At 48.0% G+C, this 20,459-nt stretch overlaps 1 protein-coding gene across 1 annotated transcript; it reads right to left on the bottom strand.

Moving 5' to 3' along the window:
- Positions 1-15,408: 15,408 nt before the first annotated feature.
- Positions 15,409-20,364, bottom strand: LOC149372240 (BRCA1-associated protein). Its single transcript, XM_089566659.1, has 2 exons — positions 18,438-20,364; positions 15,409-17,195 (listed from the first exon to the last, which is right to left on the bottom strand). Exons 1-2 carry the CDS (start codon positions 19,842-19,844, stop codon positions 16,827-16,829), a joined length of 1,776 nt encoding a protein of 591 aa, XP_089422785.1. The 5' UTR covers positions 19,845-20,364; the 3' UTR covers positions 15,409-16,826.
- Between the last annotated feature and the right edge of the window lie 95 nt (positions 20,365-20,459).

Genomic DNA, 20,459 nt, shown 5'->3' with positions numbered 1-20,459 from the left:
GCCTGGAGTGGTTAAAAACACCGAGGCTCGATTAGCCATTCGGTATACCTTGTCCATAAAAAAAAAATTAGGGATTAACCATTGGATTTAAGTGGAAGAAATACGATAGCATTTTTCGTTCACTCGCCAATCTATTCCATTTCTGATTATATTCCAATTCTGATTCTACTCCAATTCTAATTCTATTCAAATTCTGATTCTATTCTTATTTCATTTCTATTCACGATCATTCGTTTATTCATTTTTGCTGAGTCATTCTTACTCACTTTCATTTTTGTTACGTCATTTGCCTATAAGTGAAAAGAAAGAAAAGGGAATAAGGGCCGGTATTTGCAGACGGTTGGCAGATGAAGTCTTCACACAGACGCCGACGCCGAACAATTTTCGCCTTCATGGCCGTCCTAGTGCTATCGCATTATTGATCAAAGCTTCCCACATAGCAGCTTGACGCCCTTGTCTGGGTAAGAACATAAAGAACAGTGTTAATGCGACGGCATTAAAGTTGTCGCGCCAAACCCCATGGAAATTCGCTGATTGGTCGATATAGGTCACTTGGCCTTGTGACGTCATCAAAACCTGCTGGGCCCTGTGACTGGTCGCTAGAGGTCAAGTGACCTTGTGACATCATCAAAATCTGTCCATAGTGGTAAGTGGCAACCTGGAGTTGTCAACCCCGCCGATGTTTGGTGTCATGAAATTCGCTGATTCATCTAAGCTCACGTGAAATTGTGACATTATCACAACCTGCCCAACCTGGCAGGTGACAGCCTGCCACCGGATTGTGGTCAACCTGCCCACAGTGGCAATTAATTTATTGATTGGTCGAGAGAGGTGACATAACCTTGTGACGTCATTCAACCTGCCCATCGGGTTGTGATCAACCTGCTTTCTGGACAGCAACCTAAATATAAAATCGAAATCAAAAAGGAAGAATATGCGAAATATGCAAACGTTCGTACCGTCACAGCATAGCGGATACCTGCTACTACAGCTAGCAGTCCGAATATAGCGGTTGACGGGCCGGTAATTACAAAGAAACTGACACAAACCCACAGAGAAGTTGCAACAGAAGCTGCGAAAAATATGAAATATAATGCATTATGCGTCTTAATAGCTTTCTTTCCTCAATGATTAAATTCAGGTAAACTCCAGCGTCGTACCTGTTGTGTTGGTCACTTCTTGTATACGCGTTTTTTTACCTGCTAGTTTCTTGCCCTGCCTGAGACAAGCATGGCAGCTCAAGCTCACGGACGTGTGGCGGGTATGATCGAGATCGTCAAATAACGGAACACCACCCCACACACACACACACACACACACACACACACACACACACACACACACACACACACACACACACACGCACACGCACACGCACACACACACACACGCACGCACGCACGCACACACACACACGCACGCACGCACACACACACACACACCCACACCCACACACACACACACACACACACACACACACACACACACGCTTCACCTGCCACGCGTTGCCTATGGCATGTAGTCGAGTGGCGCATCCGCTCGTCGAAGTGGAGCTTAAACCGCATCACTGAGGTGTCAGAGACATCGGAAAATATTTGTTCTTTACAGCATACAGAAACCCACAGCTACTGCTGTGGGCACTGGAGCATGCATTCAAGGTAAACCGGATCGCTTTTAGTTTGCGGGGGTCTACTTCGTGCAAACACATTTAGTTTGTTGACTGTCTCGCACACAACCAACATCGATGGCACAGCGAGGGATTGTGTAGATTAAAAAAAAGTATAAATGTTGTGCAGAGGTCAGAACGCATCGCAAAGTTTTAATCGATAAACACAACACCCCCTTCCCTTCCGCTGTGCAGCCCATTCTTTCACCGTCTTCTCTTTCCTTCTGCCCACAACTGCAAGGTAAGGCCCTTCTCGAAAAAAATTCAGGGGGGCGCTTGTTGACTTAAAGTGCGGTGAGGCGAAAGCCTTAAGCGCGGTGTTGCTGCTTGTGTCACTGAAGTGTGGTTAAGATGTTAAGCTTCGAGTGGAACGCGGCAGCGTCTTGCAACGCTGCCAGGGAGTCCACCGAACGCCATCGCCCGTTCGGCTCTATGCCACTCGTCGGTAATTTGGTTTTTGAGGAAAGGAAATGTGTCTGTCTCGCATACCTCGGTGGACATCTGAACCTCACCGTAACGGGAGGGAAGGAAGATGGGATTGAAGGAAGACACTGTATTCACTAGATTGGTAAATTGGTTTTTGAGGTAAGGAAATGGCGCAACACTAGACGCGCCTTTGTTCATTCCAAACCAGCGAGCAGGCATGGCGGAGTCGCTAGCGTGCTCGTCTCGCACTCCAGAGACCCTGATTCGTTTCCCCAACTCGACCAATTTCCTACTCGGATTTATTTATTTATCTGGTCTGAGTAGAAAGGCTAATTGGGGTAATTGGTTAAGTGAGCAATTAACTAAACTCAGTCACACTTACATGAAGCATCACTATACGATCCCTTTAATTGGTTGCATGCTTACTAGGAGGAGGAGGAGGTAAACTTTATTAAAGAAGAGGTTTTATGCGCGGATTGGGGTGATGTTCCCCTCCCCGCGGTGGGCTCCTCTTCTAGGCCGGACGCCAGGTGGCCGTCCGACGATGTCGTTCGGCGACCTCTTCGGCTCGCTCTGTGACTCGAAGTTGAACCTCCGGGTCCGAGCTGAGCAGCGCGGCCTCCCACTGAGATTGGGTAGAGAGCTGTAGACTCTGCGATGGCTTTTCTTGATTACATGAGTATAGGATGTGCGGTGTGTCTGCCTTTTGGTGCCCACAGATATTAGTTTGGGCTTAAAAAGAAATAAGAAAAAATGCCCTGCCCGCACCGATGAGAACAGACGGGGCTGTATTGCTCCGGGAACCATATGGAGTACATGTACAGATTAAAGAAAGTGTCTGTTTGGAGCTGCCGCCAACTGACTTGTTGTGTTTTACTCAGAGATTTATTTGGTTCTGGGAAGATTGGTCTTTCTTTCTTGAAGTGGGCAGTAATCTCTCTGTAGGTTGTCACCCGCTCCTTGGCCGACCTGAGCTCGGGGTAGCGCACCTCCCGGTTAACCACGAATCCTCGGGCAAATTGGTGCGCCGCCTCGTTTCCAGGATGGTCCGAATGGGCGGGGACCCAGATCAATGTGACCTTGCGGGTATTGGAGATTTTTTGTAAGATTTTGCAAAAGGTAGGGCCCACTCATCATGGTTACTAGCCAAAGTACAATTGGCCCCGTTTGAAATTCGCGCGCTGTGACGTCACGACCATTTTGACAAATTGAAAAGCGTGACATTTCTGTCGACAACAACTGCTTACAACGATGAGGCATTAAAGGCTTCTGCCTTAATATGTGTTTGGCTACGCCATTTGCCACCCTTTATTTTCAGTACATAGCGTTAGTGTTTCAACCTATAAGCATTAATTTTTCTTGGCGCTACCCAGAACTCGGTAGCTGCTAACTTATGACAAGAAGACTGATTGCGATGACTATTTATGCTGTTCCTGTTTGTCATTTGCTATAAGAGGTGTTCGGAATACTCATTCGCCTCCGCACTTGACTCAAACACAAAAACGTTTGTTTGTTTGTTTGTTTGTTTGTTTGTTTGTTTGTTTGTTTGTTTTGTTCGTTCGTTCGTTCGTTTGTTTGTTTGTTTGCAAGGGCAGAGGGAATCTTGCAAATAAGCCGGGAAAAACGACGCGCTGAAAACATGCATAACACGCGTATCTTGTTCTTTTTTTTTTTAAGCGAAAATTGGATTGGAAAACATTTATTCCGTCTAAAAATGCAGATGCAGACGGTCCACGCTAGATGGCCACCAACCATGGCTGGCGGCGACCAGAGCGGCCCACTCGGTGGCCGAGGCTTGAATGCCCGGGTCCGAGCTGACCAGCACGGCCTCCCATCGCTCAACAGAAGGAATTCGTACTAGATTCAGTGACGGTCCCAAATCGGGGGGGGGGGGGGGGGGGGGGGGTCGCCCCCCCCGCCCCCCTCCGCCAACAGCCTTTCCAGATTCGATTCTCCCGAACGTCCGTTTTCGGGCTCTCATAGAGCGACAGGTAATTTTTGACGCAGAACTGGAAAGCTTTTTTTGCCTGCGATGTGTCAAGTAGTCCCCTACTTTGTACGTTCACCGTGTTAGCGGCTGTCTTATTTCACATAATTCCACGTTCTACACGTTGGTAATTATACCAAGCACAATTTGTAGTGGTTGTTGAGCTATCGTGTTGCTTGCGTGCCCCCACCGTTTTCTTGCCATGCCTCCGGCGCGGCGACCACGGCGATAGCCGTGCCATTCACCTGCGGTTGCGGTGGCCAGCAACCTCGACGAGGCGGAAAGGAGCCACCCATTCATGTCATTATCCCCCCCATGGGACACAGCGACGCCAGCGAGGGGATCATCCCTTTTTGGCTTGACAAGGAGCGCCGACCAGCCGCCTTGAAGAAGGGAACTGAGGGCGGAACAAAGCCACTTCCCAGAACTGAGTAACGAAGGCCGCTAATCCCACTGGTGAAATGTCGGGGCAGGTGCTTTGACCTTCGTGGACATGCCGTGGCGGGATATCTCAGCCGTCGACTTGTTTCCCCAGGTATCGAAATGAATATTGCTCGCGTAAACGTTAACATTGAAAAAAAATCTCTGCCTCTCCCGTAACCGAGAGTAGAGTAAGCATGAAATGTTTACGGGCCTAATGTCATCTCGGTGGACACCCGAACCGCACCGTACAGGAAGGGAGGAACGCCACCACCCGTTCAGCGCGATGCCTTGCCATTTGAACGCAAGGTTTTTTGAGGAAAGGAAATGGCGCAGTAATTCTCTGCCATCTCGGTGGACACCCGAACCGCACCGTAAAGGAAGGGAGGAACGCCACCACCCATTCGGCGCGATGCCTTGCCCTTTGAACGCAGCGCTCCTCCCCCGGGCCCCTGTGCGCCTGCGCGGCTTTGCTTCGATGCGCGAAGCCCCTAAGAGATTACGTATGACAACGAAGTGTAACGTGGCATTTATGTGCTTTTTGCACGCGTTATTAGAAATCGGAAATTATAATTCCGTGCATTATCAAACCCACAGCTCCACTGATATCTTGATAAACATTGGGAAGGCACTGGCAGCAGTTATTTTTTGTCTCGTTTGGAGACCAACCGGCGCTTGCATGCCGGTCGCGTAGGAGGGCTTAGAGAGTGCATGCCGGTCGCGTAGGAGGGCTAAGAGAGTCTCGTTAAATCTCGTTAAAGGCAGTTGGTGGAGTATCTGTTCTCGCTTCGGCGAGCGCGGCTTCGGCCGCTTCTTTTTGAGCAGCGTCCGCTCCGGCGGACGCAGTTGTTGCTGCGACGCGCGTCTTTCCTTTCCTTTTCTCTTTCCTCTGATCTTTTAACTCTCCTCTATCTGCTCGTGGCAGCGGTGGTGGCTTGGCTCGAGCCAGTAGCAGGCCCGTGCAATTTCCTCTTCATCCTTCTCTCAGTCACAACAACAACAACAAATCTCGTTAAGTCTCGTACGGTGCCCGGATGTTCTCGTTTCAGAGCCCGGATGACTGGAATTCGGTGCCCGGATGAGTGGATTTCAGTGCCCGGATGATGGCTCTCGGTCTCGGCGTGACGTCACCACACTGCCGACAACGGCAGCTAAAAGCATTTCATGCTTAAAAATGAGTAATGGTATAACACATATATCGTTCGCTATTTATTGTTCAACAACAAAGCGCACAAAATTTTTTGTGTAAACACAAGAAATAAAAAGTCATTGTTCCTATTTTTTTTCTTTCTTGGTATACAGAAGTCTGTCCGCTCCCCCCCCCCCCCACCCATGCCCCCCCCCCTCCCCTAAAACCACTCTCTGGGACCGCCACTGACTAGATCCTCCGGTGGAGGCTCTTTTTTACATTGCCATAGTATGTGGTCATACGTGGCTGTTTCGCCACAGAACCTGCACTAGGGGATATAGTCATCCGGGTACATTTTTGATAATAGATATAGGGGGTAAGAAAGGACCTCGTTTGGAGTCTCCTTCAGGTGGTCTCTTGTGCCTTATCCAACGTTTTGTCAGGTGGTGGAAATTTGTGTCTTTCCAATTTGTAATGAGTTGTAATATCATGAAAAGATGCCAGCGCCTCCTTGGAGTAATCCATGGATACGGACGACCCACCGACTCGTTTGACGAAACCTCGAGCCATGTTGTGGGCCGCCTCGTTTTCCAGATTCCCCAAGTGAGCCGGCACCCATATCACCTCAATTTCTTTGTAAGGTTCCCTCGTCAGTTTCAGTATTCGCTGTGCCGCATTCGAGATTCTGCCCCCCGCAAAACTACGGACGGCCAATTTGGAATCCGAGAAGATCGTTTCCGCGTCAGTGCTAGCTATGGCTAGCGCCACAGCCGCCTCTTCCGCTGTTTCCGAAGATTTTGTAACTACCGACCCCGAGTAGCCATTGATAACATGCTAATTAGCTCCCCCAGCAATCAATGCGCTACTGTGCATCATATATACTTTCTGCAGTCTTGCACTTTCTGTCAACTCATCTTGCCTTACTTATTAACCTGGTGTTCTTTTGAAGCAAATGACCAAGAAAAAACCCTTTAATACCGTTATCATGGCCCTGGACTCAATTTCTTTTATATTTTTCAGTGTTGTGCAGCCGTGTCTCCAGTCACTCTCGTCAGCTACAATCACAACTGCAGTTTCTCCCTTCGTGAATAAGTACACCCTCATTTTTCTCTTCTCCTGCAATACTCAACGTGCACCATGCATAATAAGCTGCAACGAAAAATATTTTTCTGCAATAACTTGACCCTCATATACACATAAATTTAAACTGCAAGCCATGCTTCCAGCGGCCATGTGTAGTAGGTACATGCTTTATAGCGAAAAAATGTCGACGGTTTCGGGAGGAATCGGGTGGATGTACGAACAAAAGAACAAACAAACAAGTGCTTGGAGCACGTTTGAAATCAGCGCACCGGCGACTGTATATTCCTTGATCATCTTTGGTAGCAAATGACGAACAGCAAAAGCTTATAGGTACTCCTTGCATTCCATCTTCTTGGTATACATGAAGACGAACCACATTCTATATAGGGCAAAGAAAAACCGCGGCGTATTTGTGGGAAGATAAAAGCACTGTGCACTGAATAAAGAGTGGCAAACGGCGTAGCCAAGTATAAGGCGGTGCCTTACTTTGCTGTTGCTGTTGTAGCTGGGAGGAAAGGGATGGCGGTTCACCCCAGTATCGGCAACTTGAAAGCCACTTGAGACGTACGCGACGTAGTCGAATGCATTTCGAAATTTTATAGCGACATCGATTCGCGCATAATGCCCGCGAGCTGCGACCTTCGAAGCCCTTGGGAGCGTCAAGAGCTTTTGCGAGCTTGAGCGGCCCCCGCACAGACAGAAGTGAACGGGGCCATCGAACCTTGACGCATCGCGTGCACGCGTGCACCATTTCTGCTCACCTCTGGACTATGTATACACTTGAGTAAACTGAATTTGACTCCAAGTCCTTTCCAGGTCCGTAAATGTTGATCTGATTTGACATCTCCTGGCGTATTCGCGTATCTGCAGCGTTGTTGAGCGTGCCGAAACGACGTTCTTCTCGCTGTGATCTGATCATTTAGCCCCTCACGTTTGTGCTCATTCGAGCCTGGCAGTGAAGCTTCGTCAGAGACAAAGGCAGCGTGACACACACACAGAGAGAGAAAACAATTTAATGAAAGGAAAAGGTGGAGAGGTCGGCCGGCGGTAAGGTGACAGGGGAAGGGGGAAAGAGAAAGTAAAAGGAGAGTGACGGTGCTAATGGAAGGTGATGGTGTTACAATACAGTGAATTTCTTGGGGTGGTCTTGGTTACAGCGGAGACTACGCATACACTCGGTGGCATCATCACCATCAAAACTTTATTAACCAACAGAGGAGTTAGGACACACTGAGTGGAACTCATCTCGAGTAGACGACGTGTAGCACACACAGTACGTCTTCTACATGCATATGTCTTGCACACACACCAGTTCTAAACGATGAAACAGGTCCCGTTGTGAAGCGGGTGATATGGATGGTATGGAAACGGAGGAGGCGTTGGTTGCGTAGAAAAAGGAAGGCGAACAAAAACAATACCATTGGGAATTATAATCAGAACCAATGAATTTTTGGGTGCCACTGGATCCAGTTGAGTTTTAAAAGCAACAAGAGTCAAATAGTTTCATATTCAATTCATTCCAGTAGTGTCCAAAAATCAAATTATTTCATCTGGAACCAATTCGGTTTTCGCACAGGACCGCAGGAGGACGCTCTGCCCTGCGGCAACATTCTTGCAAGGAAACTGAAATTATGAGAACCCCACGCTTTTATGTCAATGAAATCAAGCTGAAAACATTGCTAACATAAGCTCCTTTTAATATCAACAGAGCATACTTTTGCTTATGCTCTATGTATTGTTACGTGGTGGCCAGCCGAAGAATGAAGCGTGATGAACGATGGACAAGAGATGATTTAATGGCCGCTGGCCTAGCGCGAGCGCTCCGTCCCGCGCCACTGCCAGCTTCGTCTTCTTCGTAACATTACCCGGGGCCACCGAGCGATCGTCCCGATCGTAAATAGAAGAAGACATCGACGAAGGGATGCGCGATACGGTGATGGCTTCCGGGGCAGAAAAGAAGTGGCAAGGTGATGAAGTGCTGGCCGCCACGGTGGATGAGATGATAGGCGAATGAGTCCCGGTCCACGAAGCATCCGGGCCGTAGGGTGCCAGGAACTGACGGCCGAGGTCCTTGGACGCACCGAACGGCAGGGGCAGGGGGGCGGTGTCCTCATGTGTGGACAGGGTCTTGGGTCGGTCGGGTCATTCTGGTCGCGATAACGTCGTCAGCTCGTCGTGTCTTGTGGTCCGGGCGGGGGACGGGGCTGGGGTGAGCGGCGAGGTCGGTTCAGGTCGCGCTGGCTAGAGCATGGCCGGGCGGGGCGGACTAGGTACTCACGGCCGACGTCCACGGCAGGCACAGGACGCCGAAGCTTCGGGACCAGGATGGGGATGAAGGGACCCCCGCACCTCACACCAAATGTTACGTGGGGCCATCCGAACAATGAAGCGTGATGAACGATGGACAAGAGAGGATGATGATGATGTCCTCAGGCTTAATGACACATAAGAGATTATTTAATGGCCGCTGGCCTAGCGCGAGCGCTCCGTTCCGCGCCACTGCCAGCTTCGTCTTCTTCGTAATATGGGCCCTCCTGCTGGCGCAAGTGGCGCATGTCCATTGAACGAAGTTATTTAATTACGCTCGATATGATCAAAATTGTGAACAGAATTCAGCAGATTAAGCTGTAAATATCTCTTTCACAAGAACTTGTAATTAGTTCACTGTTCTGTGTAGAAAGCAATACCCAAATTTTGCGCTAATGTATTTAGAACCAACTGAAAAGCCTAATTGGGCCTTCTGTTTGGCTCATTTGTAACACCCGGGTGACTCCAACTTGACATTCCAGTAGCAGCTTCCAAATGTTTCCATATACACAGTTTGATTTTTCCAGTTGGAAAGTCCAATTTTAGCTTCCATGACTACAGCGCAACAAAAGGTTGTGTCCCTGCCTGTGTCCTTCTTGTCCCGTTCGTTGCGCTGTAGTCATGGAATATCGGAACCGACTCGCCCAACAGCTTACCTTGTCCAATTTTAGCCCCATTTTTATTCTAGACTGGAACACCGGCGTTCCACTTGGAATCTTAAAAACCAGTGGAATGTCGCGTGTGTTGTCTCTTGTCCAGTGTCCATGCGCTGCTTTCTACCATGTCTATGATTCACCGACCAGCCCAACTCCAGACTGTTATGCAGTCCGAGTGGAATCAATTGAGGACCAGTACTATGATCTTTATGGGCGAGATGATGCCATTTTGAATATTAGGAACCAACTGGAATTTGCAGAACACCATGAATGCTGTTTTACCTTTACAATATGCCATGGATCCAGCATCTTTCAGTAAAGAATGCCAGCTCTGCGGGAAGAAGTCGGATCTATACGTATAGTGTGGGCATGCCGCCAAAATCCTGAAATCGAACAGCTCAGCCAACGACTGCGGGGTGGGAAGCGACTGCACCCAGCTCGAACCTCGGGGTCCTGGTCATTTCGGCATGTTGATGGCCGACCGGAGCGTGGCTCGCTCTCCATCGATAAAAACCGTCTTTAAACCAGTTGTACCACTGCTTAATCTGTGTGCTGCTAATAGCATCGTCACCGAAAGCCGTCTGAATATTCCAAATGGTTTCCACTTGGCTGTCACCCAGTTTATGGCAAAATTTTTTGCAATAGCGCTGCTCCTGTCACGCCGCCATTTTCCTCGCAATAAAAAACCGACGAGAGCACTGCGCACTGCCGCACTCAAACGCTGCGTCCCAGCGACTGACGCTATCGGCAGGCGGGAAAAAAATCGAGCATGCGCACGAAGGTTCAAGGTCGGCTGATGTCAGTTTCATTCCATAAGGTGTTCGCAAAAAAAAATAATAAAAAATTAAGGTCGGATACTTTTCTAACATACCTCGTATTCATTTATTTGGTGGAAACGTGGGCAATGGTAATCTCATTTTAAGACGAAAACTGCGCGACACCAGCGGTTTTCCGCAGTTCCGTGAAATTCGTGTAAGCGTGTAAGCCTGTAAGCAATCGGGAGTGTCGACCGGAAGCAAAGCTGCTCCATGATGGTAAGGGGTAGAGGTCATGGTCTCCGCGGCCTTTTTCAGTGGCTACGCGGCACCTCTGTAGCTCCTTCGCATGTGGCGTCGCACATCAGGTTTGACCGCACAAATGACGAACAAATGAGTGAGGAGTTTCGGCACGCTGGAAGAACGGAATTACCACGCGGACGGAAGTGCGTCCTGGCGCAGGAACGGCATGCACTCTTCGATAAACAACTACACACACAAAAAAGGTGAGCGACCAGGCAGTCGTACTAAATGGCGTGTGGCCATGGGCGTCCGGAGGGGGGGGGGGGGGGGGGGGGCAAGGGGGGGCGGCTGCACCCCCCTGGAAAATCACTCCCTCGAACCGTGAGTGATGGCCGCACGCCAGGGGCCGTGGTGGACTCAGCCAAAAGGGTAAAAGCAGCCCCGCTTCCACGCTTTGGGTCACATCTGCGAAATGCCGCGTCCGGGCACGCGTCTTTATGCCGTTTTCAAACCACGCCATCGTTAGCTCTGTTGAAGGCCGACCTGTTGCAGACATACAGCGGCACCGGCGAGCATGTGTTTCAAGCCGTCTTGAAATGGGTGCCTGTTTCTTTGATCTCTAGACAGATAGCGACACGGAGGCAGACAGTGCACAGTGCATCTTGTTTTCGCCTTCGTTATGCCGGCCACCGATGAATTCTTCAGGAGGGAAAGACAAATCAGCCGTGTCCACCCCCGCTTTGTCGGGCTGCTCATGAGCAAGCGGGCGATCAGTTGGCGCCGCCGCCGCTCGCTGTGCCTCCGATCCACGGGAGAGCGCAGTGCGGTAGAAGCGCCGCTATCAGAATCTTCGGCAAAGGAGATTAGCATCTTTTGTTCACGGCGACGCAGTCTCCAGAGGCGCCCCCACACTAGCGTCCCTTGCGTCTTCTCCGAAAACCAGCGCCTTTGGTCAACGCAGCCCGATGGCGCCTGCCTGGCTCGCCTGTCACCTCTGGCTGGGACTCAAATGACAACAGCGCCCGTGTACTGTGCGAGGTCAGTGCCCGGTAAAGAGACCCAGGTGGTCGACATTATCCGGAGCTCTGTACTACTCCGTTCCTCATAACCTGAGTCGTTTTGGGGCTCTGAACCCCATAAAAACACACAAAACAAATTTTCCTACCGGAGTGGCGAGTGTCCCTTCCCCTTGGAACTCGCACGGAAGTAAGCCCTTGCACGTGTGCGCGCCTCTGTATTTGTGCTTCGGGGTTTTTAGTGGCCGTTTGTCAACGAATCTGAGAACAACCAAGACAGTGGACGAGAAAACTACGAGCGGCGAGCAGTGTGCGTGCGGTTGCTCGACTGTGCGGATGCGCGAGCAAGATGGAGCGAGGTGTATGAAGCTGCGAGCGTGCATTTATCTTGTAAATAAGTTTTCGTTGTATGTATAGACATCTTTTGTTTTCAACGTACGCGTTCAACCGTTTTTCCAATCAATGTGTGTGACGAGTGTGCACCGAGAGCGTGTAATGAAGCACAGAAATGAATTTATCACCCTTGTAATCACGCAATTCGCCCAGAAAAATCCGTGGAGTCTACAGTTGCTGTTCAAGGAAGACTGACTGAGTGACTGTAGTTGCGTGTTTGTGACCATATTGTGCTGTGTGCTGGTCATCAATCCGGGTGAGTCGAGAACCCGTATGCAGCAATACTGCGCACTCTTCTCCACGAAGTGACAGTATATTTTTGGATTTTTTATTAATTTTAATTGTTTCTTCGTTGATAAACTGCAATGTATCTCTCCTAGCCACACTTTAATTTGCTGTTTGTAATTTTTATTTCATGTGTGTATTTCACTTATTTTTTATTTATATATAAATAAATAAATTCATACCGCAAATAGTTCCTTTTTGCTACGAACATGCCCCCCCCCCCCCCCCCCTCCGGCGCCACCAACCAATGGGGCCCCCCCCCTGCAAAAAATTCTGCGGACGCCCTTGCGTGTGGCTCGACTGGATGCGCTGTGGTCATGGCCTCAGTGGCTGCGGTGCGGTGACTGCAGGCCGGCGGCATCCCCCGAATACGAAACTTCGGGGCCGGACTACTGACGGGACGTGCCAAAAGTCAACAACCCACCTGTCGTAGCGGGCACCTCAGAGGGGCGCGGAAAAACTGCAGCTGAGGCCCGAATACGAATATTTGGACGGCCGCTTCGGGAGCCGGTCCGAATTGATCAATCCAGCCCCGGGGCGTCCGAACTAACCAGCTTCCGACGCCATAGACTTACAGGGGCAATTAACAGGATTCCGGCGCCAGTCTGAACTATTCGAAGTAATGGGGGTCGAATTAACAAAACGTTTTACTGTAACACCTAGTGCTATTAGAAGTGACATATCTGGGCAGAGCCTTCTTCATGCACATAAAGAATGTGCTGGGAAATTACTGGTTACATAAATCTTGCTACTTGTGCTGCAGACGCCCTTTGTTACAGAATAAAGAAATTTTTTTTCTCTTATTGCCCGTTGGCGTAGACAAGGATAACCTATGCAAAACGGACCTATTTCCTTTTCACCGTGCTGCCCTTAAGTTAGAAAACACTGCCAGCTGCCTGTTCCTTCTCGGAAAGTTCCTGGCTGCACCTCAGTACATCATTCCAGTGCAACATACCTACATGGGAAGCCTGGGCTGCCTGCCTGGTCGAAACGACTTCATCTTGAAGCAGTACCACATTGTCAAAAAGAAGACATTTAGCAACTTCGCCCTAATGAATGCAGACGCGTCATTTTCATATATGATTTTTGATGCGCATTAATTCGCTCGTTGAGCGAAAACCTCGCCTTCATCAGAAGGCCGTAGCAGAAACGCGCCCCGCAAATGACGTCAGCAGCCCTCCTAGATTAATAGGTCATCACAAGACAAGGGTAGATCGAGAAAGGCAAGTCAACTTTCGCGGCCATTGGAAACAAGTTTGGAGGCGTCCCTCGCCCTCCCTGCGGTGCTCTACAGTGCCCTCTAAACTTGATAACAAAGCAAACTACGATCAATAAGAAGCGGCGGAACCCATCCCTTGCATGCATTGGGTAAGGGTCACCGTCCCAACAGACTTGATGTGTTACATGTGCACACAGTGGTGTGTCGGTTCTCTGAGATACGCTAGGAAATACCTAGTTTCATACAACTGCAGCTTTGGAGTCTTCACCCGAAACTGAATCACTCGCGTCTACATCACATCAGGCAAAAAAGCGTGGCTGGAAGCAGCAGTCCATTGCCGACAAAGTATGAGACGATCAGAAAGCGAAACAATGTTCACTTTTCAAGACCTCGACAACTCAGCTGCACATTCAGCGACAAGTATGATTGCTTTCGCATTTACTCATCATAAGAACTGCTTAGCGGAAGGTGAAATGGTCAAATGTTTAGGGGAATCCCCCAAGGTGGAGTAGATTTGTAATAAGGGAGTAATTACTCATTGGCATCCACCCGAGCGCAGCCATACGGCTACAAAGGAAAGCTTAACTACGAAGTTTCTGAGGAAGCTGTACAGTTTTCCTTTGTAGCCGTATGGCTGCGCTCGGGTGGATGCGAATGAGTAATTACTCCCTTACTGGAAGGTGAAATGGTTTCTGAGAATTAGAGGTTATTCAAGAATTCGAATCTGTGAAGGTTATAGGTAAAGCGTAAAACATGCAAATTAATTTTACGCTAACATTTAAAATGGTGACGTACTCACCGATTAAAACCGTGATGATGTTCATGCTTCTCCTCAGTGCGATGGAGGAGTGCGGGGAAACTCGTGGTGACATCATTGTTGCTGAAATTTCAGATGTCCACTGTCTTTGTTGTCTACACGCTGCCGTGCGTCATCTGATGCCGCCAAGCAATGCTTTGTGAGCTTCAACTTCGACAGCATTTGTTTTCTTCCTTGAAACAACAGCTTCTTCGCTGTAAACTTAGCAGCGCCATACGTGACGTCACCGTTGCGGCCTCTGCCTGTCGCTGTGCTTTGCAGAGAAGCCTGAATGCCAACGCAGCTTTAGTCAGCGATTACGTCACCAATTCAAATGTTAGAGCAAAATGATTTCGCAAGGCCTTACCTGCAAGTTTAACATGTTCGGCTCATTTAAACTCATCGAATTCTAAGGCTTCTTCGTTACCCTTTAAAGGCAAACTGCATAGGTTTTAGAAATCAACGAGCTTAAGAGGGTGGAATGTGTGAAACTTTCAGGTAAAGCATGCGAAGTCTTTTTGGGCTAGCACTTGAAATACTGAAGTAATCACCGATTAAAATCCGGACGCCGTTAATTTTCTCCGCAGCGCACAACGCCAAGTGGGGGGACGCATGATGACGTCGTCGAAGGTATCGGTACATTTCCAACGCACAAACGCCTGCTTTGAAGGAAAAAAAACCAACGCCACCGAAGGCAAACCCTGCCGAGAGTTGTTTGGCAGGGTCTAACGAGTCAGGGCAGGGTGTGGCTGTCGACAGGGCTAATTTGAAATTATACCTTCCGTGACGTCACGATGAGTTTCTCTGCACTCCTCCGGTGCATTGAGGAGAAGCGCGAAATTCAATCGTCGATTACGTCACTATTTTAAGTGCTAGTGCAAAAACACTTGGCATGCTTTACCTACAGCTTAGATAGATTGGAATCCATGAATACCGAGAAATTCTCAAAAAAGTGCTGCAGTTGCCCTTTAAGTGCCCCCACATTTTTTTTTTTTTTCTCTTAATGCAAATGAGCACAATGACCATGTGAAAGTGCAAGTTATTTATTTTCAACACTTAAGGCTGATAACAGAAGTCTACTGGTGTAACAGATTATGCACCTAACACTCGATAACAGAAGCACTCGTTCAGATCCATTTAACATACAGGCTACTGTTTAACTTACAATCTTGTGTGTGCCCAAGAGCAGTGCGTTATATCTTTGCATAAGAGCAGCAACCCTGTTCACAATACCTACGGATATATTTCTAAGCAACACACAATAAATGTGCACATCATTGCAAGTTTCCCAGTGAGTTTTACAATGCCAGTGACCACAGAGAAAAAGATACAGTTCGATCACAAAAATTAAAGCAATTATAAAAACAGCGATGCATATGATTTAACATTATACACAAGGCCAGAAAAGTCTGCGCCTTTTCCTCCTAAGTGAAATGATGCCAGCTCAGTGCTGTAACTCACTGGAGGCAAGGCTTAAGCTGCAAAATGTAGCAAGACTGAGTTCACGCAGTGTACAGAGTGCTTCATGTAATTGCACAAGGCTATTAGATTTTACTGCCACCCATGTCATTTATACAATTCTCGCACAACTCCGGTTCAACAAACTGCTTAGGCTCCTCCTTCCATAATCAGCAAAACTTAACCAAAGTAATAAAATCAGTTAAAAAGCCTAGTGCCAGCTCCTTCGCTGGCGTCATAAGCACTCACAACTGCAACGAAATTCCAAACAGCATAACTACAGGACAAAAGGAAAACAAACACAGCGGCATCTGACTTATACCCATGTTTCTTACTGGACTATTACAGAAGTTATTCAAGGCTAGCCCTTTTCCTCAATGAAGTGCATTACTTGCCAGAAGCAGAAATTTTATTATCAGCCAATTAACCAGGTGATCAAAGGCGTTTACTTGAAAGGCCATCAAGAGGAGACAACTTATAAATTTTGAGATAAGTACAGTCATTTAAAATTTAATTTTCAATGCTATGACACCACCAACATACTGAATTATATCAAATTAATCCCAATGCTTGACAATGGTGCCTCAAATTCAGCCCAAAATTTTTGCTATTCAGTAATTCAACTAATGAAAGTTTGTAGCCTAAATGTTGCATCCTTAAAGTCAAGAACAAACCTTTGAGATGTTCAGTGCTTCATGCATACTGCACAATGCTTCCCCTCAGTGATAGCCGCTCCATAAGCTCTGCTAAAGGCACAAACTCTTGGGCCATTTGACAAGTAACGCAAGCATGAAGCTTACAACAGGGTCATGTTCGAGAAAAACACACAAAGGTACACCTTTGAAAATAGTGCACTCTCCATATTGCACTGAGATAAAGAACAATGCAGTGTGCACAGCATGCTTTTCTGTTCGTCTGTGTCCTTTCTAAACCATTTCACACCTTTCAACAAAATGTCACCACTCATTCACTCAAACATAGTCACAATCAGCGATTTTTCCGCCTGCGCTGCTTCTGCGTAGGTGTGCCTGAAGGTCCAGGATTTCCGACAACGATAGTGCCCTCTTGTAGTTGGAGTTGCATCTCGGCTGAGCTGGAACCAATCTTTTCTTTTGCATCGAGATAGAACATCAAATCCCTTATTTGCTCCTGTAGGTCCTTAATTTCCTTGTCCTTTGTTTCTTGAAGTTCAAGAAGCCTAGTTTCGACGTCTTTCAGCTTTGACTGCCACACAACTTGGTTCTCCCGCAGGCACTTGTTAATCTCTTTCTCTTCCTGGAGCTCTGCTTTTGTCTTGGTCAGCTGCTGAGACAGCTGCTCAGACTTGCGACGCATGGATTCTCGGTCTTTGGTCACCTGAAAGAGAAAATAACATGCTTAAAAACAACAGTAACTGCACACAGTGATCATGAGATAACCCGGAACTCTTTGAAGAGGCACGAAACTATGTAGCATGTTGTTGCCACGCGCTCACTTTGCACATTCCTCCAGTCACCGCTTGCACATATCAAGTTGTAGTGAGCACACCAATATATTTTCATTGGTAAGGAACCCCCCAAAATTTTATTTAATTGACAAAGGCCTGTGCTTATGTGATGCTACATATTTGAAAGTAATAACTTCATATAATATATAATTAACATGCGCGAAATATAATCAAAGCTTTCTCTCAATAGAAAACTCCTCAAGGGCAACTTTCAGATTACCTTGTAAAATGTGCAGTGGAACAATGTGCTGCCTCACCTTATTCTTTAGCTGAGTGGCATGCCTGGTCATTAATGGTATCTTAACTGGGCAGCTACTGAGGAGTTTTCATGAGGCTGCAGAGCAAAAAGCCCAAAATAACATTTCGTCTACTATAGCAATGAGGTAATACTAAATTTTATTGAGCAAAACAAAATCCGTGACGTAAATCTCTTATCTGCAAACAATGTAACATCCAGGCATGCATTGAGCCTTACGCCCAGCATCCTGCAAGTAAAGCAAGTGCTTGAAAGAAATGATAACTAATCTGACCGACTGTAATACATCTCACACAGTCAGGACTATGCACAATCCGTACATGGCTTTGCCAGTGCCAAAGACCCCACTAGCCCCCACAAGCCTTTCCACTCACAAGCCAACGTGGTCCACTCATCCACAGATGAGCGTCCATTCCTTATCTTAAGAGCGTCCATTCCTTAGTCCGCGACTGCTGATCATTTCGATTATGACTAGTGGTGACGACAGTGACCTGGAGGAAGTTCCTTACGCAACTATGGCAGTAAAAATCTTGATGCACTATGACCCCCTCAAGTGGCAGCACATGCACTACATATTGAAATATACGTACTAAGTCTGTTAAAGTATACTAAAATCCATAGACCAATTGCAGAGCACTGCAATTGTTTCAATTACTCATATTGCTAGAAAATGTAAACACAATTAAAAAGAGATGCTTTCAAATGAAGGCCTGTGCAAGCCCCGCAAACCGCAAATATGAGCACTGTGGCTAACATGGGGATAAATGTTTTCACTTTTAAATTTTGTGAAGATCAACCATGGCAGTGCGCCCCAGCAGACATACTCGGAACATGCTACCACCAGAATGGCACCCACCTGCCTAAGTTTTTGCTCCAGCTCTTTGCGTTCTTCTACTGCGATTTGCGTCTTCTCCTTAAGTTCATTTATCTGCCGGTTGTTGTCTTTCTGAAACATTTCCATGCAGTCTTCAAAGTACCGGCGCTGCTTTTCAAGCTGACTGGTCAGCAAGTAGGTATATTCTAGCTGCACAGAGTCAAGCTTCTCGTCACTGTCTGTGCGTGAGGTTTCAAGCTCCACTAGCTTCCCATCAGTCTTGTTCTGCACAAGGCGATGAACGTAGTTGTCGCCCGCGTAGTCCCAGACGCTGTTGTTACCCAATTGCATTGCAAATGTGTGGTCCGTGCGTGCATAATGGTTGTAAGCGTGAGCTTCAACATAGCGTCCACAGCCTATGTGGCCACAAATGAGGCAGATCCATAGATTTTCCTGTGAACCACAGCTGAAGCAACGATTGTCCGGGACCGGTTCAGGCGTCTGGCAGTATCGGCACACAGGACAGCTGGTGTCGCCCCACTTGGCCAAGCAACCGTCATGGAAGGTATGGTTACACAGGATAGTCAGGATGCCTTCCACAGATTCGTCCATGCGTTCCAGACACACAGGGCAGGTTGGGAGCTCAGTATGACCAGGCACTGCGTCGCCCTCGCCTTCTTTAACCATCTGCACCTGGGAAACATACGCCAAGTGACAGACTTCTGGTTCGATGGAATTGAAGCGTTCTCCGTTAAAATTCTGGTAGAACTCGTCAGCCCACTTTTGGTCGCGGAACTTCAGCAGCACCATGTAAAGGTTCGGCTTGGAATCGCGAATGACGCGAATGCTTTCAACGTGCGCGCTGACAGGCGCGATAAACTGCAACAAGTCATGCAGAGTCATGAGCGCTGGCACAGCTAACATGCATAGCATTTCGCTCCGCTCTGTCTCACCCAACGAGGTCTGCTGATTTTCTTTGAAAAGATGCAGTATTCCTTTCGTCACTTCCACGTTATGATTACCACTGAAGAAGGGAATTTGGCTCAGTGCCGGTGGCTTGAACCTTTCTGCCGCGCATCCACTTCCCACATCTGCGTTTCCTTCAGAATCTGCGCACTGCTTCTGATCGCTCTCTTTGGGAGCAGATGACTCGGCACTTGCACGGTCACCTAGCGGGTCCCCCTTCCGTTGACACCGCGCAGCTTGCTTCGAGGCCATTTCATCCGTTTCTACTGTGACTGTTTCAATCACAATGTCGTGCGGTTTACGGCATCCACGGCTTTCCTTCCTGATCTCCTCAAGCTTGCTTGAATGCCACTCGCCTCTCTGAAATGGAGCAATCGCGCAATACTCGAGTCTTCGAGCTCTCGCCGAGATGTAGTTGATGTGAGGCAAAATCGGGAAGTCACTGGCCACTTCCAACTTGAGGGTCACAAGAGACACGGACATAGTCAACGCTACTGTGACGTGCTTGCTTCAGCATTTCATGCGTTGCTACCCTGGGATCCAGGACGAGTAAAACTCGTTTCTCAGCGGGTTTCAACCTCAACGAAACGACGCACTGAGGAAACACAAACACCGACGCGAGGCTAGCGAGGCACCTGGCCAGAATCGAGAAGACCGCTTGGTCGGGTACAGACCTGTACAGATCGAGATTTTGGAAGGAGCTGAGTGCGTCACTAATGCCGCCGTTAGAGGGCCCCTGTTCTTCTTAGTTTTTGTGATCTTGAAGCACTATTTTATTTGATTGTTCTTGCGTTATTTTGAAATTTTGTGACGAACATAAAGTGCGTGATGTTCAAAACACTACTATTTTCTGATTGGTTTGTGAACGTGCATACAATCTTGAGATTTGATTAATGCTTGGGCATGCCATATAATAACTGAAATTTGGTTGCAAGCAAAAACAATTTCGGCTCAGGTATCGGCGTTGCGTTAAAATGTGGCAGAGCGCCTCGATCTCCGCACCTGCTGCCTCTCTCAACATTTTCACCCTGTCGACGAAAAAGTGAACTAGAAGAGATGCTCTGTAACCTCCGGAACCACTGCAGGGCTGTGTGGTTC

Source organism: Amblyomma mixtum, chromosome 1, assembly GCF_055824585.1.
Source record: "Amblyomma mixtum isolate Tamu chromosome 1, ASM5582458v1, whole genome shotgun sequence".
Lineage (NCBI taxonomy): Eukaryota > Metazoa > Arthropoda > Arachnida > Ixodida > Ixodidae > Amblyomma > Amblyomma mixtum.
This window is presented reverse-complemented; position numbering and strand designations above follow the sequence as displayed.